Here is a 22,828-nt window from a genome sequence, read left to right on the forward strand (position 1 = left end):
GACTATGTATATTGCAGGTAGTCCCAGGTGACTGTGATATACACCCTAGTTAAAAACCACAGGCACGAGTTTCTTGAAAGGTTAAACATGCACATACCGTATGACCCAATCCTTCTATGCCTATGAACTTACCCAAGAGAAATGAAAGCCTATGTCCCCAAAGACTTGACACACTACTCTTCACAATAGCTTTATCTGCAGTAGCCAAAAACTGGAAACAATCCAAATGTCCATCACAGGAGAATGAATGGGTCAACAAATTACAGTATATCCACGCAATAGAATACTACTCAGCAATAAAAAGAACTGAAGTATTGATACACACAGCAACATGGTTCAAAAAGAATTATGCCGAATAAACAAAGTCAGACAAAAAAGAGTACAGTATGGTTCCACGTATATGAAATTCTAGGAAATGCAAACTAATCTATAGTGACAGAAAGTAGATCAGTGATTGCCTGGGACCTAGTGGTGGCAGGGAGGGAACTTTGGGGGGTGATGGATGTATTCATTATTTTTATTGTGGTGATAGTTTCATGGGTGTATACATACGTCAGATTTTATCAAGTTGTATACTTTGTGTTGTATATATGTTATATATATATGTGTGTGTGTATACATATATACAGTATAATTATATATATATATATATGTGTGTATTGCTTTTTACAGGTTAATTATATTTCAATAAAGCTGAAAAAACTGTAGGCACAGTGGAAAACTCATGAGCTTTGGAATCAGACAAACCTGCTATCAAAACACTAACATATTCTAGATATATGTAACCTTGGGCAAATCACTCAACTTCTTTCAGCTTGATTGTCCTCATCTGAGTAAGTATCCTTTACTAGCATCCTTACCTTGATCACATCGTGCCCCCTTCCATCCTGGGCTGCAGTAACAGGTCCCGGTGATGTGGTCACAGGTGGAATTATTCAGACAGTCACATATCTGGCGACAGCCATAGCCATATATTCCTGCAGGGCACTCTGAGGAGAAGATGAGAGTCCAATGTAGCTCTCCAGCCTTGGGAACCTGGGGCAAGGGTCTTACTGTATGATCTGGTGTGCCTGGAGGCCAGCCCTTCCAGGGGATCCCTGTTCAGGGAGACTTGTACCACCTAGGGTGTCCTAGAGCTGGCTGGTGTTCCTTGAGTCACGCTGGGACTCACAGGCCAGGCAGCATAGGGCCAGAGACTGAGGCCCTCATCACAGCTCTGGGCACTTTCAGATTCTATTGTATGTACCCACCTCCCTGATGGAGGTTTGTAGAGAGTCTGTGGAACCCCAGTGGAACTGATGAAGATCATCACTAAGGGCAATCTGAGATGACTCCAGCAGGCAAAACTATGGGATGGAAGGGGACTACGCTGAAAAGTATAAATTAGAGATGCTTCTTTGAGAACATGTATATTTTACTGTAGGCTGTAGGATCCTCCTGAAGGCACATTCTGACTTGGATTAGCTGGGAGCAGGGGAAGAGGGAGAGGGCAAGCTTTGTTAATTCTCTAGGTAAGAACTTCATTTACCACAGAAAGGCTCAAAATTTGGATTTGCAGGTTGAAGACTGAGAGATTAAAATAGTGAGATTATTACGATGTAGTCGTGTAAGAGTTGGGCATGAATTTCAAAGAATATACTAGGCATGTTAAATGTAAAAATTATCATAACAAAATACTGATGTTTTTTGTAAAGTGAGCAGCAGGGGGCAATGTGCTGTTACTATCAGAGCTCTCTGTCAGACACAGGGTTTCTATTTACACATGAGCATTAGGAAAAGTCTCCAAAAATAGGAACATTTTAATTTGATGTTCAGAGTAATCATGGAAGCACTTAAGATGTTTTTATTTAATAAGCCCATAACCATGCTGGCATTCAAGTGAAAGTCAGTTTAGAGCCTATTCTGGTTTCTAGGCATATATGTATGTGTATATATGTTTAGACATTTATACACATACACATAATATCTATATACACAAAGCAGTGTGCAGGCAACTGTGGGACTCAGTATCTGTTTCATGATTAAATGAACTAGCAGTGCAAAGCTAAAATGGGGCCATCTCTGTCCAGGCTGATTCCTGGATGTCACCCTTGTTATTTACTAGATGGGAGGATATGCAGATATATTCTAGAGTTTGGCACATAGACAGCCAGGCAAACCTGGCTGTCCAGTGGTGCCGTGAGGTCCTGGGGAGGGGTCGTGGAGGGAGAGTAGCGCTTTGTTGCCCAAGTCCTACTCTGCTGATCAACCTTTCCAGGCCACATTGCTCCTGCAGCCATATAATCTTTGTTGCATCCTTCTCAAGAGCACACCCTCTGTAAGCAGGAAACGTCCTGCACCTTTCCTGTCACTTATGGTGAAAGAGTGAGCCTCATACGGCCCTAAGACCTGATTATTCATCTTAAACACTGAATGAAAGTCACAGAGGAAAGGAATAATAAACTACTTTGAAATACTCAGTCTAAGGCTCATGTTCTTACAGCCCTGTGAGCAGATACATAGCTGCTGGGGTAGAAATGGAACCAGAAGGACAGGGAATTCCAATAGAGTATATGCTCCCTGAGTGGGATTTTTACAACAAAAAAATTGAAGGCAATATATTGTCTGGAAGGTTGTTAATACTCAGATGAGGAGTAGTTAGTGGAAACGGTATAAAAGCACTATCAAGAGAAGGTTGTCCAAAGCGTGGCCGTGTTTGCACGGACTCACCCCTCCCCCACGGCGGGGCTGGCACTGGGCTCCCAGCCCCTCTGCCCCCGCGCACCCAACCTGGCCCTACCGAACGCACACCCCTCCGCTGCGAGACCCTGGCACGGCCTCTGCCGTGGGGAAAGCCTGACTGGCTCTTTGAAAGCTCTGAGCAGCCACGTTCCAAAAATAAGAAGGGGAGGAAGAAAGAGCCAGGATGAACAGATGGAAAACTTGAATTTTGTCTTCATCCTTGTAGCCACAGCCCCTCCACCCAGAGCGCTGATCAGTTCCTCAGAAGAAGAATTTTGAGGACAAGGACCGCCAGCAAGAATCCCAAGGTAGCGGGGTCTCTGGCAGGGGAAGGAAGTCAACCGCGCTGTTAGGGGACCAGCCATCAGGCGGAACAGCCTCAAAGCTGTGGGTCCTGCCTTCGCATCGTCAGGAGTTGGAGGGGAAATAACAGCGCCTAGAGGTGCCTCGCTCTCACACTCACTCTGCTCACACTGCTTCCCCATGAACCCGGTGCGGCAAGTACACTGTCCGGAGATGTGGTCGCAGTCGGCTCCGTTTTGACACCGGCATATCAAGGCGCAGTCCTTTCCATAGAAGCCCAGGGGACATCCTGTGCGAGAAGGAAGGACAGCAGAGTCAGGAGCCCGCTGAGGAGAAACCCAGCTCCGCCTCCAACATGTTTGTGTTTGAACCTGAAGGACGCTGAGCCAGTAGAGCGAGAATAAAGATAATAATGCGCATCGCAGCATCTCACAACGGCTTCTTTGAAGTCCCAAGATGGAGCTCTTGGGAGGAACTTGTACTTCACGAGCAGGCGAAAGAGCAGTTCCACGCCTGGGGCGGTTTAACCATCGCTGGTATCCCTGGAGGCAAGCTGGTGTCTTCTAACAAAGCATTCCATCAACCCCATGGAAGTCCGGGGACGTTTCCTTTCATTTTTTTCACTCGACTACTAGAATCCTGGACTCAAATTCCATGGACTGAAATGAGTACTTTGTTAAAATTACCTACATGCTTTTACTTATAGTACAGAATGTCTCCAAGTCTGCTACTAGCCCTGTCATCCCTATCTGTTACTCTCTTATGTAATAGTATCTTCTTCAGCAAAGATGTGTGGTAGAATTCTGATCTTAAAAAAACCTGCACTTCATAGGTGCATTGTTAAAAAAAGCAATAAGCCTTCTTACTGCTGCACAATTTTCAAGACCCAGACTACTGGGGCCTTTGGGCTGAGGACATGCACAAGCCCTATTGGCTTTCCTGGGCCAGCAGCTGCCCTGCAGGAGTGTTTCAGGGCTCTCTGCCATCATGAAAACTTCAATGCGGGCTGCTCGACGGCTGTTTCCAAGCATCACATGTGCTTTTTAATCTTCCCTTTTTCTTATAGAAGTTTTAACGAAAGCTCAACTTTCAAGAAACAGAGGCAGAGCATGGATGCCAGCATGCAATGACATCACTTCCACATATTTATTTAGCACCTACTCTGTGCCAGATTCTTTTCCTGCATCCTCTCATTGAATCTTTTCAATAACCCAGAAACACAGGGATAGATATTCTCACCCTATGGATGGAAACTGAGCCCAAGTCACACAACCAGCAAATGGCAGGATGGCAGGGCCACGATACAAACACAGGGAGGTCTGGCTCCAGACCCCATGTTCTTCCCACTGTGCTGTGCTACTTCTACTTCAAAAGGTCCTCTGATTGAAGCAGGTCCTAATTTTAGAATTATGCACAATAACTTTCCCTTTTTCTTTTCTCTGAAGAGCTGAAAAACTTTCTATATATACAATCTTGGCAGAATACGCTTGAGACAACCTCCCTCCTCGTCAATTTTTCCTTTCAAATCACGGCTCAAGGTCTACACCCCCTTCTAGAAACTTCCAAAAGACTTGTTCAGCCTGTTCTCTAATTATGTTCTCTAATTAGTATTAAATAAGAGTTGATTGATTTCTGACCCATCTTTCTTCCTCAGCTCATTTCCGTGATTTAAAATTATATATTGTTATTACTGATCACCATAATACATGCTTTCCTGTCTTGCCTCCTTTATTCCACTGAAGACAAGAGGGCAGAGATCAGTCTTCTTATCCCAACAGTGCTGAGCTGTGGAGTACTTTGTACATTATACCCTATGACGCTAAAAACCTCATAGAAGACGAGACAGTGAAGACATTGTGTGACATAAAATGGAGAAAAAGAACTAGTGGTTCTTAAAGCATGATCCCAGACTGACATCACCCCTTGGAAGGCTGTTAGCAATGTGAATCCTCAGGTCCCACTCCAGACCTAATGAATCAGACACTCTGGGAGCGAGGCCAGCAGTTGTGTTTATCCAGCCAGCCGGGTGATTCCGGAGCTCGCTAAAATTCGAGAACCACAGAATTGGTCTTCTCCAGGAGCACACATTAGGTCAGGCAGTGAGGCTTGTTGTCTTCACTTCCTTTCTAATCACTGCCACTTATCCTAACCTTTGTGCTGCTAGAATAAATGACAGGGGATCTGAGCCATGTAAATAGGGCCTGGTGAAAGGAGAGAAGTGAAAGAAGCTGCACACCGTCACTTATAGCATCGCTCCACCTCAGTGTCCTGATATGACACAGGGACAGCAAACCTGGAACATGGTATCTCTTAACTGCCTAGAGGAATTTAGATGTCTCAGGGTCACTGGGTGATGAAACCCTCCAATGCCAGGAACCTCGGGGAGCTCAGCTCATGCATGCGCAGGGCGGGGCCGTGTCCCCTGGGGTGGGTCCCCCCTTGGTGAGCCTCCAAAGGCATGCCACTTACTCTGAGTGCAGTAGAGCCCCGTCCAGCCCGGAGTACATTTGCATTCTCCGTCATAGGCGCTGCAGAAGGCCCCGTTGTGGCAGTTGCACGTGTGGATGCAGTTGGGACCCCAGTGCGCAGGTGGGCAAGCTGAAAGCACAGCACGCATGGAGAGCTCTGTGAGAGTCCTGAGGCCAGTACCCCGAAGAGAGGATCCCACCCGCCTTACACAGCTCCTCGCGTGGGACAGGTCAGCAGTGAGCATCAGGACTGAGAAAGACCGTGCTCCACATCTGTCTCAATTCCAGATGGTAATGCTGATGGCGACAGCAGCCATCATGACGGACATGGTATTGGTACACAGACTGCAGGGCGAGGTGGGCAGAGTAAACATCATTCCAAATTTACAGATTTAGTTATTTAACAAACGCACATTGAGACCTATATATGCCCAGCACTGTTCTAGGCCCAGGGGAGATAGCAGAGAACAAGACAAGGTCCAGACCACCCTCTGAAAGCTTGTATTTTAGTAGGGGAGGCAGGCAAACCACCCAACCACCCAACCACCCAGCCGGCCAAAAAAATAAGGGCAGTAAGGACTATAAGAAAAAATAAAATAGGGAAAGGGGGACAAGAATGATGCGGGCTACTCCTTTACGGAAGGCCTCTCTGAGGAGAGGACATTTGAGCAGAGACCATATGGGCAAGATGGTGTGACTCGAGAGAAGCTAAGGAACCCAAGGTCATATAATTCACGTCTGTGATGTCTAACCTGCACGTGTCACTCTACTCTAGAGCTGTCCCTAGAGGCTTGTTTTACACGTGAAGGTTCCCATTTGTTTGTAAGACTTGGTTTACTATAAAAACTCTTAATTGGACAAAGCGGAAAATAATCAAATTAAATCATTAGGGGTCATTGCCCACTGAAGAGCAATCAGAACCTCGGATAAAGTATCTGTGAAATAACGTTTAAAATTATGGGGTAAAATGATTTGATTTACCAAAGAAGTACTTTTTATTCATACTAACACTTCAAGAACTACTTAAAAGAAGAAACACAATTTCTATATGGTTATCCAGTAGGGAATATGGCCCCAAGAAGATAATAAATAAATATGAATTAATTAAAAAATGAAAAAATTTTCTCCCGTAATTGTGTGTACCATTTTTGCCCAAGAGCAAGGGAAAAATCATAGCTGACACTTGAAGTCTGGAATGAATTTCTGAATGGATTTTCTGAGTACAAGACCCTCATTTTACAAATGAAGAATCATTTTAGTGAATAAGCAAAGTGCTACCTATTTAGGTTCTTTCCGAGACATGAGTTGGATTTAAATTCAGGACCACTGCACAGAACTCTTACTGAGGGGAAAAAAGCCACTTAAAAATTAAATACATATCTTATAATTATTCATATAGTCTTTCTTGATTATTTAAATACTCATACTTCAATCCTAAAGAATTTGAAAACAAATGTAAATAAATGGTTGATCAGTTGTTCCCAAACAAGACTTACGTTGAGAGCAGTCACTGCCAATCCAACCTGGGTAACACTGACAAGATCTGTCAATGGGGTTACAGGTTCCATTGTTGGTACAGGTGCAAATTCCTGCACAGTTTTTCCCAAATCTGCCACTGGGACACACTGTGAATAAATCATACGTCAGAAACTCATAATTACATCTCATCTCACAGAACCCTAGACTCAGGATAGGAAATGACTTTAAAGGTCATCAACCCAGCCGTCCATTTGGTAGCTGCCTCCACTCAAGAGCATCCCTCATCCTGAATGAGCTCATTTTTACAAACATCTGAAGCCAAAGACCCTCATTAAGGCAACACAAATCAGGAGACATCACCACATTTCTAGAAATCTTCCTGGCTCCTTGCTCAGGGAGTCAAAATCCTTCCTCATATTGATTTTTCATGGAAGGCTGTTTCCAATTAAAACTGAAAAGTAGCACAGCTCAGAGAATAAAGAGATTGTGCTGGACTGGCAAGCCAGCTTTTCCAAAGCTCAGAGTCATATTTACAGAAGCTGCAGCCACAGCATACCAGAAGGCATCGCTAGCTGCTAGCTGAAGACGTACGTGTCCTTTGGGAAGCCTGAGGACAGGCTGCATGGGGCCTGCTCACCACCACGTATTTCTCCCAAAGCCTGCGCACCCTACCTTCATTGCAGAGGGCGCCTGTGAAGCCAGGCAAGCAGTCACACAGGCCTGTGATGTGGTGGCAGGGCCCACTGCTGTGCACACACTGTGGACACGTCTGGCTGCAGCGATGCCCATAAAAACCAGGGGAGCAGACTGAAAACAGAAAGGAAATAGTTATCTTCCCGGAGATGTGTTTCTCTCTTATTCCACATAAGGATCTAGTTCAAGTTTGAGGTAAAAAAAAAAATTCTTTTTAATGATACTGAGAATTTTCCAAGTATAAAACAACAACAAAAGGAACGAGGGCACTCTTCAATAATGAAAAGAAGCCAGTAAACTCTGAATTGCTTCAGGGCAGGCAAAATGTCTTAGTTCTCTTTATCTTCCCATTTATGGCCCCAATTAGCTCGAAGCTTGGCATAGAGCAGGGGCTTGAGGAATTTTTGTTGAGCAAATAAATTAAAGAAATAAAATTCTAAATACGAACAAGGCCCAAATAAATACTTTCAAGCCACACGTTAATAATCCTTTATTCTTTAAGAGTCATTTCTGGCAATAAATAGATCTACAGTCAGAATTAAAAGATTGTTCCTCCTCAAAATGGTCCAGGTTAATGACTGTGATTGAAAAGTGAAAAAGCAAAATGCTTTATAATTAGGTTCTTCCCAAGACATTATTTGGATTTAAGTATAGAATGACAGCATAGAACACTTAATGCAAAAAATCATAATTAAAAAAATAGAATAATGTATCTTACAATTAGTCATATATTCCTTTCTTGATTACATTTACTAAAAGATTGAGGGAAATCTTATGGATCAATCCCTAACTCAAAAATTCTATTGACCAATGTCATCAGCCCCCATTTTAAGCTCCGCAATCCTATTTTTCCCTGAGCACTGGCTTTCAGACTACTAGAAGGATGTATGATTTGCCGCAAAGTTTGGCTGGTGTTGACTTCTGGTAATTGAGGTAAGGCCAATGCCCAAATGGTTGAATAAAATATTTACAGGTCAATGGATTTCTGGAACACCATTTGCAAGATTTAAGGCAGGATCAAGAAACTGGTGATGATGCCAACGAGGCAATGAAATCATTCCTGAGAAGAAATGGCTAAAGCCCCATCTGTTAGGTTAGTCCTGAAGGTTGGAAAGAAGGAAGCCTTTGGGGAAGGGCTATCGAGTGAGGACAGCTCTGCAAAGGACAGGGTGACCTCGCCACTCTCCCCTGCCCTCGACTGCAACAGAACACTTCTATGAGTTGAGGGGTGGGACAGAGATCAGGATTCTGTACACGGTGATCTGAGAAGGGAAGGTGGAAACTGCCGTCTAACGAGACACTTACTTCTCTGACAAGTGGTGCCTCGGAACCCTGGCGCACACTCGCAGATGCCGTCGTCAGGGGAGCACGAAGCCCCGTTTTTACAGTAGCAGGGCAGGGAGCAGTTGGGGCCCCAGCGTCCCTCAGCGCACACGCTGTCACAGTGGATACCTGAAACAAGGCACACGGGCAAGGCTGAGTGAGGAGCCGTTGGGGCGGGCGCCTGGGATGCTAAGTCAGAGACCAGGACCAAGGTCACCATATCGACTCTGAGGTATCACGGGCAGCAGTGAGTGGGCATGATACAAGGCTTAAAATCCACTTATACACATCAATACATCATCATATATTGGATCGTATATCATATCGTCATAACATTAAAATAATCCCAGAACTGTTTTCTGTGGTGTCATAAAGGAGAAGGAATAGAACATCTTTGTTATACTGATTTTTCTTCTTTAGGAGGAGAGAGCAGAGGAGAAGCCCAAGGGCTCTGTCTATTGAAGGCAAAATTTATCAAAAATACTATATCCTTTAGCCTCCAGCAACTTCCTCCCTTCCCCATTCTTTGTTTTTATGGAGAAATGGACAAAGTGTAAACAGATAAGGTTGAAGCAAAAGGTGGTTAAATTGTTTTACATAAAGAAAATCTTCCCCTGGAGCAAACAAATAAACACAGTCTTAAAATATTTTGAAAATACAGTGTGCAAGACAGAAAGATATACTAATCTGTGCCACCAAATTCCTCTTTAAACATTTAATCTGCCATTGGGCAGACACAGGCAGAATATCACAAATGATGTTACTCATAGCTGTTGTCTAAGCTATTGATTATTATGAACCCATATGCAGGTGTTTAACTCTCAATCTGGAAATAGAGAAACTTTAGAGTCAGTTTCTAGTGAACAAATGCCTAAAGGAAACAAAGAAAATCCAAAGTTGCAAAAAATAAAAATAAAACCAGGTTTTATTTGAGATAAATGGAAGTTTCTTTTGTAAATCTGTATTCGAAATGCCACAGAGGGCTCTTTCTTGTAAGTCAGAATACTTCACAACTCAAAGAAATGCTCCTTGCTTTGAGAGGCAAGAAGAATGAGTTATAATTAGGAGCGAACTGGCGACTGCTGGCCTCAGACCAAGTGAAAACAGTAGGAACAAGCCCACTCCCACTCTGACGATTCCAGAACACGAACTCCGCCCGCACCAAGGAGGCTGACAAGGCCCTGTTTTGTATTAAAGTTTTTGCTCCTAAATTGATTAGGAGAAAAGTTACCATGGCCCAAACCTTAACACAGAAGCAGCCCCAAACCATAAAGTGAACGCTGCTAATTGGTGGCCAGTCATTTCTGCTGAAATAGCTCCACTTTTGACTGTTCCTGTTTTCCTCCATCTGAAAGTCTTCTGCATGGTACAGGCTGTTAAATAGGCATGAAAAAGCACAGACCTCATTGTGTTTCGCTTGAACTTACAACAGACTGTTATTTTAGCTTGGCTGCTGGCTGAAGAAAGGCAAGCAGGCCTGTTAGAAGCCAACTGGGGTTTAAGTGTTCCCCATAAAATAAAATGCGGAATTTTGGCCTACTATGATATTTTCTTTCTTGAGTTCACAAATATTTGATCTTTCAATTCTCTTTCGAAAAACTGAGATGGAATTGCAAATGTTACGCTCCCCAAGTGTGCTAAAGCTGCCCCAGAGTCTTAGCTGGTGTTTTGACTCATAGCTCTACTAGGCAGAAGCATCAAATGGATTGAGGAGCCAGCCACTTTGAAAGAGGCTGCAGGGGCTTCCCTGGTGGCGCAGTGGTTGAGAATCTGCCTGCCAATGCAGGGGACACGGGTTCGAGCCCTGGTCTGGGAAGATCCCACATGCCGTGGAGCAACTAGGCCCATGAGCCACAATTACTGAGCCTGCGCGTCTGGAGCCTGTGCTCCGCAACAAGAGAGGCCGCAATAGTGAGAGGCCCGCGCACCACGATGAATAGTGGCCCCTGCTTGCCACAACTAGAGAAAGCCCTCGCACAGAAACGAAGATCCAACACAGCCATAAATAAATAAATTAATTAAATAAATAAACCCAAAGTTTAAAAAAAAAAAAGTAAGCTGAAATATTTAGTTTAAAAAAAAAAAAAGAAAGAGGCTGCAAATCTAAAGTTTGTTTTCCATATTTGAAAGAAGTACCCATAAAGGTAACCCGCTACAGGCTTCACTCTCTATTCAAGTTCAAGTTCTGAGCTCTGATGGTGAGTCAGGACTCCTATTTAGCAGCAGCTAATATGGGACACCTGCTTCACAGAGATCCAGACGACCCTGGCCATTTTGGTCTGGAGCTACCCAGGCAAATCCGAGTTAGGATTTTAAAGAAGTGGAAGCTCAATGATTATCTGGTTAATCTGAAAATCATCCTGAAAATTAGTCCTGATTTTTGACACTTTTTTTGTGGGATAGGAGTTTGCAGGAGGTGGAGATTTAGCCATTTATGGTGATTTAGCTTATCAACTACTTACCAAATCTCTACATGACAATAAATGCAGTTAAGATGGAATACACTTTAGATGAAAAAGCATATGCTGCTTTTTCACATTAGAGATTATCATGATTTATGTATTAATTAGCACATTCTCAATCAAAGCATGTCAAGAAAAATGATGCCAGGGCAGATTGGCAAATCCCAATAAAGTGATATTTTATTTCATATCTGTTTCCTCTTCTCTAGTAGGTTTGTCCAGCTGGTTAACATAACCATCAGTTACAATCAACTTTATCGAGGTAATTTTCATAGAAGTAACAAGGCCCCCGATATAGCAAGGAGATCCATTGCAAAGATAAGCTTTTTTTCACATGATTTACCCATCATTTCATTTCCAGAGAATCACAGGGAATTCTAGAGATCATCTATCAAGCCTTCTGTCTCCAATCATATGAGCATATTTCAATAGAACCAAGCTTACGTTTAAATAACTTTTATTTTAGGGCTGCAAATAAGTCTTTCCTTGGCAAGTAAATTATAACAATTCTATTACCAACTCCCTTTAAAAATTCAATTCCTTTTTTTTTTCCTCTATCACTAGTAAAAGTGAGTCATCATTTTGCAGATATTAATGCCAAATCTATTTGGAGACAAATATAAAGCATGTTTCAATCAAGGGGCAACTCCAGGAAAAAAGCATGACACTGTCTTTTTTCCTCTTGCTGCACCGTTTTCTCCTATTGCTATTCCTCCCCTCTGGACCTCTGCGCCCTCCTGTTATCTTTCGTTTCATCTTACAGTCAGAAAAAGATAAGATAAATGTATTATTTCTGAGGTGTTATCTTCTCTAGAAAATATTAGTATTTTAAGACAGGATACATGTAACAAGCCTAAGAAATAAATCTCTAGCTGTGGAATTTCAGGCAGTGAGGCTGACTGAAATTCAGGAGGTAGTACTGGGGTAAGTGCTTCTCTAGGTCACACTTGGTATATGGCCACTGATGTGACCTCCATATAGGGTTAACCCTGCAATGAAACTTTCTCCAGGATAGGGAATCGTAAGTTTGCTTTAACCATTTTTTGGTGGGGAGGGGCTGTGTGTTTTGTGTGTGTGTGTGTGTGTGTGTATTTGTGTATGTGTTTTATTCCTTAATTATTTCCATTGTTCTCATCCTACTCTTTACCAACCTTGCTGGAGTGCTATAAGACATCTTTTTCTTACCTTGTTTGTCAAAGACAGAAAAGAGAATTCAGCTCAATAAACATTCAAGGGGTCTAGAAACTGCTGGCTTGCTCTTGAAAGGTTCTCTAAGAAAGACCTCCAATTCTAGAGTGATAATGGCCCCAGAACAGGCATATCCAACCCTGTATGGGGATCATGATTAGGGAAGGAGTTAGCTTGTGAAGGTGGAGGAGGGTCCCAGGCTAACAGAATGGTGGGTGCAAGGTTCAGGCCCTAAGAAGTATGTGTCTATCCTTCAGAAATCACAAGTGTTGGGGACAGCTGAAATTGGTGCTGGGAAAAGCAGGAAAGGCAAGGGGGAAGCAGGCAGTGGTCACGTAGGGAAGAGCCAAGGATGCCATGCTATGGAGTATGAGCTTCCTCCTGGTGTTAACAGGGACCAGATGGACAATTAAGTAGGAGAGAGGCATAGTTAGATTTGTGCTTTGTAGGAGGGAAGATGATGGTTTGAAGACGATGAGCCTGGAAGAAAGAAGACATGTCAGGTCTCTATTTTGGGTTACTCAAGTAAAAAGTGATAAAAATGACAAGGTCTTGAATGAAATCAATGGCACCTGGGGGCAGGATGAATTCCATAGAGGTGCAGGAGAGAATGCAGATGAAAGACCATCCGCCTGCCCATATTCCATCCAGGGTAGTTTAGGAATTCTGGCAGCTCTGTGAGGGAGAGACGGATGATGCCTGCTTTTGTTCACTGCAGTGCCCAGCACATGGAGGGTGTTAAATAAATGTTTGTTGAATGAGTCAATAAGCACAGTTCCTCTTTCCAACGTAATATTCAGAACCATTTTCCAACTGTATGGAACAACCATATCGTTCTTTGCTTCTCTGAAGAAGTTACAAGAAGAGCACTCAAACCAGGAAGCCCAACACGTTAATGTTTTGTGTACCTAAAATGGGGACTCTTCCCAGCTAAGGGGGTGGAAATGTCTGCCCTGCTTATTTTGGGCAAGACGACTTTGATGAGCTCAGGTCTGTGATTTTAAATGTTAGTCCAGATTATAAAGCAATAGAAGAATTATGGGACATCTTAAGGAAATTCTTTTGGAATGTTTATCAAAGTACAGATAGAGGCTTTAATACGAGTTACTTCAGGAAACAACTTCCTACACTATTTGGAAGAAGGGACAAAATCGGAAGGGGATATCTTTAAATTTGCAGGACTCTCTGGTTCAATGGAAGCATTTTTTCCTGATAAATGTTCTAACACTGATAAGGAGGTCTGCGCAGGACTGTTTTTGCCAGGACTGAGGACAAAGAGCTCTTTGATAGCCCTCACGAGTTGCTAGGCAATGGCTGAGTGATCGTGATAAACTTCAGCTAAGCAGCTCTAAAGAAATGTTCGTGCATTTAATGCCTGATGCATTATGCCCACGGCCTCCACGTGAAATCAGCATTCACTAGGCATTTGTGATTGCATGAATGCAGTAAATAAATCATCTGGGGTGTCATTATTTCCCCTCTCAGAGATCTAACCTAAACTCCTTGTCTTGCTTAATTGTTTATATGCCTTATGCAAGTATTGCAATATTTGGGGCGTTAATGAATGAAGGAAATGATTTTGATTCGATGTCTTGTTCCCGAGCAACGAGCTACTAAATATCTATTAGAGCAAAGAGTGAGATTTGTTAATAATCACTGGGCCTGGTGATTATAGGAGAGAGGAGCTAAATTATTTAGTCATAACATTGTCTCTGCTTTTCTAATCCTCTGGACACCTGAAGCGGAGGCGTATGGCAGTGTAGACAAGTGACTCCCTGGCCTATCCACCTCTGCCCACACAATGGCTTCCCTGAGAGTCATGAGTGTCTTCCTGCCGGCCAGGAGCCGGTGCCACCTCATCGTCCTGTTCCTAGCACCGAAGCACTGCGGTTGCATACAACATGGAGATACTCAATAAATGGTTGTTAAATCAAATTTTTCTCTTTCGATACCATAAACGTTAAAGGTCCATTAAGAAGGAACTGCTATATTGGTAGCCAAGTTGAAAAAAAATCTTGATAAATAAATAATGTAAATCAGAGATGTTTGTATTTGCAGTGGCAACACAAAACACCAGAGAGCACGGCCTGCCTTAGTCCGGGCCCAGATAAAAGCAAATAGAACGGAATGCCGGGCAGATTAGGGATCTGGAAGCTTGGCTTTTACAACAGCCTTTCTTTTGGGAGGGCGAGCCCCTCCCTCCACCCTCACTTTAGGGACCCCATGTTCTGCTTTTAAATTACTCCCTCCCCCAGGACCATGTGACAGACAGACATATGCATGTGCTACACATTTCCCACCCTCCTGCCCCAATATCTTAAAGGGTCAAATAACGAGTCACTTGCACTTGTGGCTGATTGGGTGCAAAGCAAGTTGATTAAAACTCACGTGCACTTGAATTTGCACTCCTATGTCGCTTGACAAAGAAAGGTGGGTCTCCCCTTACTATGACAATTCAGGCATCACTGATCAGTGCCCGAAGCAGCAGCTCCCTTCCTCAGCTGGTCAAACTCGGTGTGTGTGGGGAAACTTAGAAAGGGGGACCGTCCTTCTGGAGAGGGGCTAGGACCACTGCAGGCCTGGTTCTGCTTGCTGGGAAGAGTAGAAAAGCTGGCCGCTTCTCATGAAGTTGCCTGCAGTGTTTCCTCTTTCCAGTGCCCCCCTTCCTGGCTGGGCCCAGACGAGCACCCCACCTCTTCCTACTCTCCTTTCCCCTCCTCATCATTATCCACGCCTTGCTAGTCCCACTCTCTTTCCTAAGACTCCTAGACTTTGCTTTGGCATCTTAATCTCTTTTCTCTCAGTTTAGCATTTAACTTTTTTGTTCTGGAATGAATGTATCTCTAAGCCTCCTCTAGTCTTTTGCCACTGACTATGAGGTTTTCTGTCGCAGAAATGCTCCCCTGGACTCCAACCTCTTCAATCACTACAGTAGCAAGGTAGAGCAGAAGTCAACCCAGAGATGGGTAATTGCCCCTGCAATTACCGGGGTAACTTTTTAAATAACAGACAGGGCCAACAAGTAAGGTTGTGCAGGTTGTACACTGCACGAGAGCCCCTGGCTAAAGGGCTAAGTTAGAGCAGAAATCCAGCTCGTTGCATTCTACCACCAAGAAGCACACCCTGAGGGAATTCCAAACCTTTTCCAAATTTGTCCAAACGGTACTTTATGGGCTGGCAATGGCTCCATCCTCCTCCTCATGCACCCTCTAGATTGTCATTTAGTAGGTGTGAAGTGGGGATCAGGAATATATGAGTTATATGAGTTAAAGGAGTTCCCAGGTGACAGTGATCTTAGCCAGGGTCGGGAACCAGCCTGGAGACTGCATATCCTCCCAGACAGCTGGAATGAAATCTTGATTAGCTGTAACACTCAGCAAAGAGGTGATCTGGCTGACTGAAGTCAGAGCAGAAAGGAAGGAAAAAAAAAATCAGCGTGTTTCTACTGTTTTTGGAAAAAACTTTATAAAGCATATCACTCCACTACTCTGGAAACACACATACACACACACACATACACCTAATTATATTTCACTGACACCTGGAATTTCAGAATAATGATTTTGAAGAGTCAGTCTCATTTTATTAGACTGTGTGTGTGTGTGTGTGTGTGTGTGTGTAGCAGAGGTGTGGGAGAAGGAGCCCAGGACACAGCCTATATCTTGTTGATGTTTCATTTTTTCCCATTTTTTTAATGCAATCTGCCTCTGTTTGATAAAGTAACCAATTGGCTAAACACATCAATAAATTAAGGTTTTAATTAACAACATATAATAAAAGTGCATGTCTCTTCTTTTGAAAAATGCTACATTTCTTTTGGAAATAGTATCTGGGATGGCAGATGCAACTTTTGGTTAATATTTATGGTAGTACATTTTGAAAACTTATTTTATGACTAGGTAAAAATGGGACTATCAATTATAGTAGAAATAAATAAGAGTCTTGTTTCCTTTAAAAAAGAAGACCATCAAACATTAGAAAAGAGAGTGAAGTTACAAGGATGGTGATGAGCCCCTTGGTGAGAAAGCAAGCTGACTTCCTCAGTATATCATGTCAGTGCCTGACTTCCTCAATGTGGGTATGTCAGTTTCTTTGCAAAGAGGGATAAAGGTCTCTTGACCCTTCTTTCTGGCTCCATACTCCTAGGCCAGATCAGCCTCTCCCCATCCTCAGCGGTTGAGCACATTTGGTGCCTCTACAGTATCTTGATGATTTGGTCAAGGGAAGAGCCCAGGTCCCTGTGTTAGATTTCACTGATTCCTTCACAAAAGCCTCACTGTCATCCCACATACTTGCTACCCTCTCCAGCGATTCTCAACATTTCACCTAGAACAATCTCCACAATAAGGAGGAAGGAAACAGAATCACTTGCTTCCCTGGACTGAGGTTACTTATTTTGCCCCAAACCTGATATCTAAAGGAAAAGCAAAGCTTTCTTCATATTTTGAAATGTCCTTATGAGGTACTTACTCAAAACAAGTATGTGATGAAAAATGATGAGTCTACCCAGTTTTGACAATGAAATGGTGTTCTGTGTACATAATACAGAGTCTACTCTTCTTTCCTTTTAGAAAAATAAGCCAATTCTTGATCCAACTGTAGGGTGTTTTTCAGAACTTCAGGAACTTTCTTTTCCTCTACATATGTTTGCTTATACAAGTGTGTTCTGTTGAGTGCAGAGGATGACTGCTCTAAAAAATGTCTCCCAGCAGTCTTAGATACTTACAGACCAACAGCCCATGCAGAAGACCTACAGGAATTAGACATTGGAGCCACGAAGCAAAGAGATGGTGGGCAACAAGTGATAGAACAAATGAAGCAGCAAAACTTCCTTCCCCTTTGGAGAAGCAGACCAGTCACAGATGGACAGAGGATTACAAGATTATGTTGTGTGACAAAGCCACTGCATTCCCACAGGAGCTCCACAGGTCTAAGGCCAGATGGGATCATTTGTCTTACCCCATGACCCAGACTATGGAATGCAACTAACACATTTTCTAGCTGGCTTCAGGCCAAATCATATCTCCTGCTTTTCTCATGTATACTAGCACATGCTTTTCACAGGCTGGTTCTAAATCATCAAAGCAGGTGGATACTTGATCAATGACTGGTGTGTTCAGGAACATCTCACATTTCCTCTCTATTCATAAGACAAAAGTAGATTTGGTGGAGTATGGCCCAAAACAAATGATGTGACTTCTCTGTTAGTTAAGTTCTGAATTTGCCAGGGGGCTAAAATGCTATTCGCTTCACTGTGGTCTTTGAGAACTTAGTACTGGTCACTATATTTGAGAACTTCAAGAATGCTGTGAAGTCACAAAATCTGGTTTAATCCCTGGAGGGATGTAGTTTTAACATTTAGTAATTAAGAACCAAACAGAAACATGGGAAGGTGGAATTTTACATTGGGAAGTCAGTTATCTCAGCCTTTGCAAGTCAAGGAGGAATTAGAGGGCTAGGGAGTCCTTGTTTCTGTGGGTAGCTCCTATTGACAGAAAATGAAGTCTATTACACAAGCCCTGACCTGTTTCCCAAGGTAGCTCTCAAACACTAGAAATCAAGCACACTACAGTTTTTCTCAGTTTACTCCTGCCAGAAGTCAAAGAAGCTCTTAACAAATTCCAAAGGGCTGAGAGACACCACTGCAGAGGTTACTGTTGGCCTCCTACATTCAAGGATCTGAAGACATAATATTGATAAGTTGGCAATATTACTCTCATGGATCTATTTATTCAATCCTCTTTAATTTTATACCTTGTTTCTTTGCAGGAGTTAACATGCTGATCCTAAAATACATATGGACAAAGGACCCAGGATAGCCAAACAATCTGGATAAAGAAGACCAAAGTTGGAAGACTCACATGTCCCAATTTTAAAACTTTCTACAAAGCTACAGCAATCAAAAGAGTATGTTACTGACATACGGATAGACATATATATCAATGGAATAGAAATGAGAGTCCAAAAATAAATGCTGTCACATTTATGGTAAACTGCTTTCTGACAAGGATATCAAGACAATACAGTGGGGGAAAGAATGTTCTTCTCAACAAATGGTGCTGGGACAACAGGATATTGACATACAAATGAATAAACTTGGACCCCTACCTCACACCATATATAGAAACAAACTCAAAATGTATCAAAGACCAGAATATAAAAGCTAAAATTATAAAATGCTTAGAATACTCAGGCATAAATCACTGTTATCTAGGATTAGGCAATGGTTTCTTAGATTTGACACCAAAAGTACAAGAAACAAAAGAAAAAAATAAACTGAACTTTATAAATGTAAAAACTTTTCTGTGGCAAAAGACACCATCAAGAAAGTGAAAAAATAATCACAGAGGGAAAATATTTACAAATTATATATCTGAAAAGGGACATAGAGCTAGAATATATAAAGAGATATTACAACTCAATAATAAAAAGACAAATAACCCAAGTTAAAAAATGAGCAAAGTATCTGAAGAGATATTTCTACAAAGAAGATACACAGATGGCCAATAAATACATGAAAAGATGCTCAACATCATTACTTATTGAGGGAATGCAAATCAAAAACACAATGAGATAAGATTTCACACCCACCAGAATGGCTATAATCAAAAAGATAATAACAAGTGTGGTGAGGATATGGAAACTTCATACACTGCTGGTAGGAATGCAAAATGGTACAGATGCTTTGGAAAACAAGTGCAGTAGTTCTTAAAAAGGTTAAACTTAGAGTTACCATACAACCCAGCAATTCCACTCCTAAGTGTATACCTAAAATATATACATCCACACAAAAATTGTACAAGAATGTTCATAACAGTATTTTTCATAATAGCCAAAAAGGTGGAAACAACCCAAATGTCTATCAACTGATGAATGGGTAAATAAAATGTTGCCTATCCACACAATGGAATATTATTTGCCAGTCAAAAGGAATAAAGTATTGATATATGCTCCAATATGGATGAACCTTAAAAACATATGCTAAGAGAAGGAATCCAGTTACAAGATACCACATATTATATGAATCTATACAATATCCAGAATAGGCAAGTTTACAGAAACAGAAAGTAGATTAGTGGTTGCCTAGAGTAGAGAGAAGGGGGTGGGAGGGTGAGTTGGGAGTAAATGGAGAATGACTGCTAATAAGTACTAATAGAGTTTTTGTTGTGGGGTGGTAATGAAGATCTTCTAAAATTCATAGTGGTAATGGCAGTACAATTGTTTGAATACACTAAAAACCACTGAATTCTACACTTTAAATAGGTGAATTCTATGATATGTGATTCTATCTATCCATCTACCTACCTACCTATCTATCTATAAAAAGGTTGCTAGTTATCAGCACTGAGCACCATGGTCCTCTCATATAATTCTCAGAAGTCTTCATCCATGCTGAAAATAAATCTCAGCGTAACTTCCCTCTCCCCCCAGCACTTCTTGGACTAAGTCCACTCATGGCAGTAGGGTGTAAAAGTTAAGAGAGCTGGCTACATGGTGGGATAGCATTGGTGCAAATCCCATTTCTCATGATTACTGACTCTGGGACTCTGGGTCAGGCCACTTAACTTCTCTTTGCCTATGTTTCCTCATCTGTAAAAAGGAGAAAATAATATTTTCTACCTCATAGAGTTGTTGTAAGCCTGCCGTAAGCACTCAATAAGCATTACTTATTATTATTTCTCTAGAATCTTCTTTGTGTGCATTTTTGCTAAAAGGTAAGGTCACTCCATAATTTCCTCAACATGACAACTCTGGTATGGAGGCATAAGAGTCTTCTCTGAAAGACCCATCTTCTGAAAATATGAACCATCACTGAAGAGAATACTGGGCTTTTTACTATCAATTTCTCTTTTAGAGGACAAGTTAAAAAACTATTCTGAAGGATACTGAAGAATCACCAATATGGAAACAGCTCTGTCTTACAAATCCCTCTCTCTTCTCTAAATATGTATACAAATATATTTAGACACAAATATATACAAAAGCACACACAAATGACTTCCAATGAGAATACAATTTTAAACGAAAGTTTTGGATCATTTATCTACCTCTAATCCTGTCTCCAGTTTAACAGGATTTCACTCTAAGTTGGCAATCAGCATTTAACATTTCAATTTACTTACAGAAGAAATGTTCATCAATATATTCAGTTCATTCTTTCCAATATCCGATAACTTTCCTATTGCATTCCCATTAGTAATTTTTCTTAATGAGTGTTTAAAATTCTATTTTTTGGCTTCTTTTGTCTTCTTAGAACACCCTTGAATTGATGTATCAAAAAGAAGAGCAAGATCCCAATTTGCTTGGGCATTTAGTGCCATCTCTCAAGTCTATATATCCTAAGCGAAAACATGGTTCTTCTCCCAAGACCCCTGATAGTTTGATAAACTTCCTGGCTGAAACCAAGAAGCCATATAAATAGGGAGAAATTTCTACCTTGTGGTTAGAAAATGTGTCCTCAATCATATTATGAATTTTTAAGACAAATATTATTGTAAGAAATATTTCTAGTAATAAATATTTTAATATTTGCATATTAACCATAAAACTATTTAATAGTTTTGCCTCACTGAGGTGAACTTATTTTCTTATGGTTTATATCAATCATTCTTTCCTCAATGCTCAAAAATACCACAGAGGTCTTGCTAAACTCTTCACAGCAATTCACAGTTTTCCCCTCTTGATGACGTGAATTCTGATAGTTGTATTGGGTTGGCCAAAAGTTCGTTCAGGTTTTTCCGTAACATCCATACCAGAAGGCTCAAGAGAATTGCCCTTGCCTGATTCAACAAAAAGTCATCCCTGGATTACAGATTAATTAGGCCTAGCAGTAATATTTCTTGGGTAAAAATTTGTCATTTTCCTGGAGACTTTACCATATTTTCATTTTTTTCTGAAAAGTTGACCTGTGCATGTTTCTCTGAAGTAGCAAGGAACAGCGCTAGGCACAAGTTGGCGTGTTTCCCATTTCAAGCAGTGGCCCTTGGTTCTCACCTGACCATCCGGGGAGGCAGCGGCAATGGCCCGTGGTGGGGTGGCAGCCATCCGCATGGCTGCAGTCACAGCGCTCAGCACAGTTCAGCCCATACGTGCCATCCTGCATGGAAGATAGCAATGAGGGATGGGAATCCCATGGTGGGAGATGAGAGGGACCTCAGTCAGCCGTTTCAGAAACAGCACCCTCCCCTCCCAAACACCTCTCAGCAGCATGTATTACAATCACCTCTTCCCATGTCTTCTTGGCCCCCCAAATATAGGCTAGGCTGCAAGAGGTAAGAGTTTTTAAATCGCTCAAACCTTAGTTTATGTCTACCATACGAATGGTGAACCAACTATGCCAATATGCTGATGTGCATACAGGCAAATATAGGTAAACATGCCAATTAATTAAAAGAATCTTTATCTTACCGTGAGCCACAACTCATAAACATATTGTCTTTTTGTTCCTAAAGATTTTTATAAAATATTTCAGTACTCCTTACAGGGCATTTTTTTCCCCATTGAGGTATAATTGACATACATTTTATTAGTTTCAGGTCTAAAACATAATGATTCGATACCTGTTTATATTGTGAAATGATCACCACAATAAGTTAACATCTGCCACCATACACGGTTCCAGAATTTTGTTCTCCTACAAGGCATTCTATTCATTAGTGAAAAGGAAGTCCCTGACCCACATAAAGAAAGCCTAAAATTTTAAAAATAACAGTTCTAATGATGAAGATCATTTCCATAAATTGCCAATGAGATACATAGAACTAGGAGAAATTAACATCTTTTGTCACTTTTCCTAATTAGCATCCTCCTCTCCATGATGCCATCTAAACCACATGAAACATTCTGATTCAACCTCCTGAGCGAGGATGCAGTGTGTGTCGGCAACCGTCCCCCTCCCTGCCCTCATCCTCTCCCAGACCTTAATGTTTTCACATGCACATCGCGTTGGTGGTCCAGCAGAGATGAGACTCTTCACGGACGTGATCATTTAGTTTGTGGGAGAGGAATGAAAGTTCTGCATTTATAAGCCCTGCTCTTTTGCCAGGTCCTGACTGAGGGAGAGCACTACAAACCTCCCACAGCACCAAGCTGCAAAATTACCAAGAGGGAGGCACCGAGAACCAGCATTAAACAGGTAGTGGGTGTTAGATGGCATAATCATTTGTCTAGTGATTACTAAAGTAAAATATT

General features: G+C 41.9%; 1 protein-coding gene across 7 annotated transcripts in view; it reads right to left on the reverse strand.

Moving 5' to 3' along the window:
- The window catches only part of MEGF10 (multiple EGF like domains 10), a 363,967-nt gene that overhangs the window by 12,746 nt on the left and 328,393 nt on the right, over positions 1-22,828 (reverse strand). For all 7 annotated transcript variants that reach the window (XM_082457836.1, XM_082457834.1, XM_082457835.1 and 4 more), the window contains 7 exons: positions 21,632-21,734; positions 8,970-9,116; positions 7,644-7,778; positions 6,989-7,117; positions 5,494-5,622; positions 3,185-3,313; positions 861-989 (listed from right to left, as the gene is read on the reverse strand). In XM_082457836.1, the coding sequence (XP_082313962.1) occupies positions 861-989; positions 3,185-3,313; positions 5,494-5,622; positions 6,989-7,117; positions 7,644-7,778; positions 8,970-9,116; positions 21,632-21,734 (901 nt within the window). The remainder of the gene's footprint in view (positions 1-860; positions 990-3,184; positions 3,314-5,493; positions 5,623-6,988; positions 7,118-7,643; positions 7,779-8,969; positions 9,117-21,631; positions 21,735-22,828) is intronic.

Source organism: Balaenoptera physalus, assembly GCF_965194825.1.
Source record: "Balaenoptera physalus genome assembly, chromosome: 3".
In the NCBI taxonomy this organism is placed as follows: domain Eukaryota; kingdom Metazoa; phylum Chordata; class Mammalia; order Artiodactyla; family Balaenopteridae; genus Balaenoptera; species Balaenoptera physalus.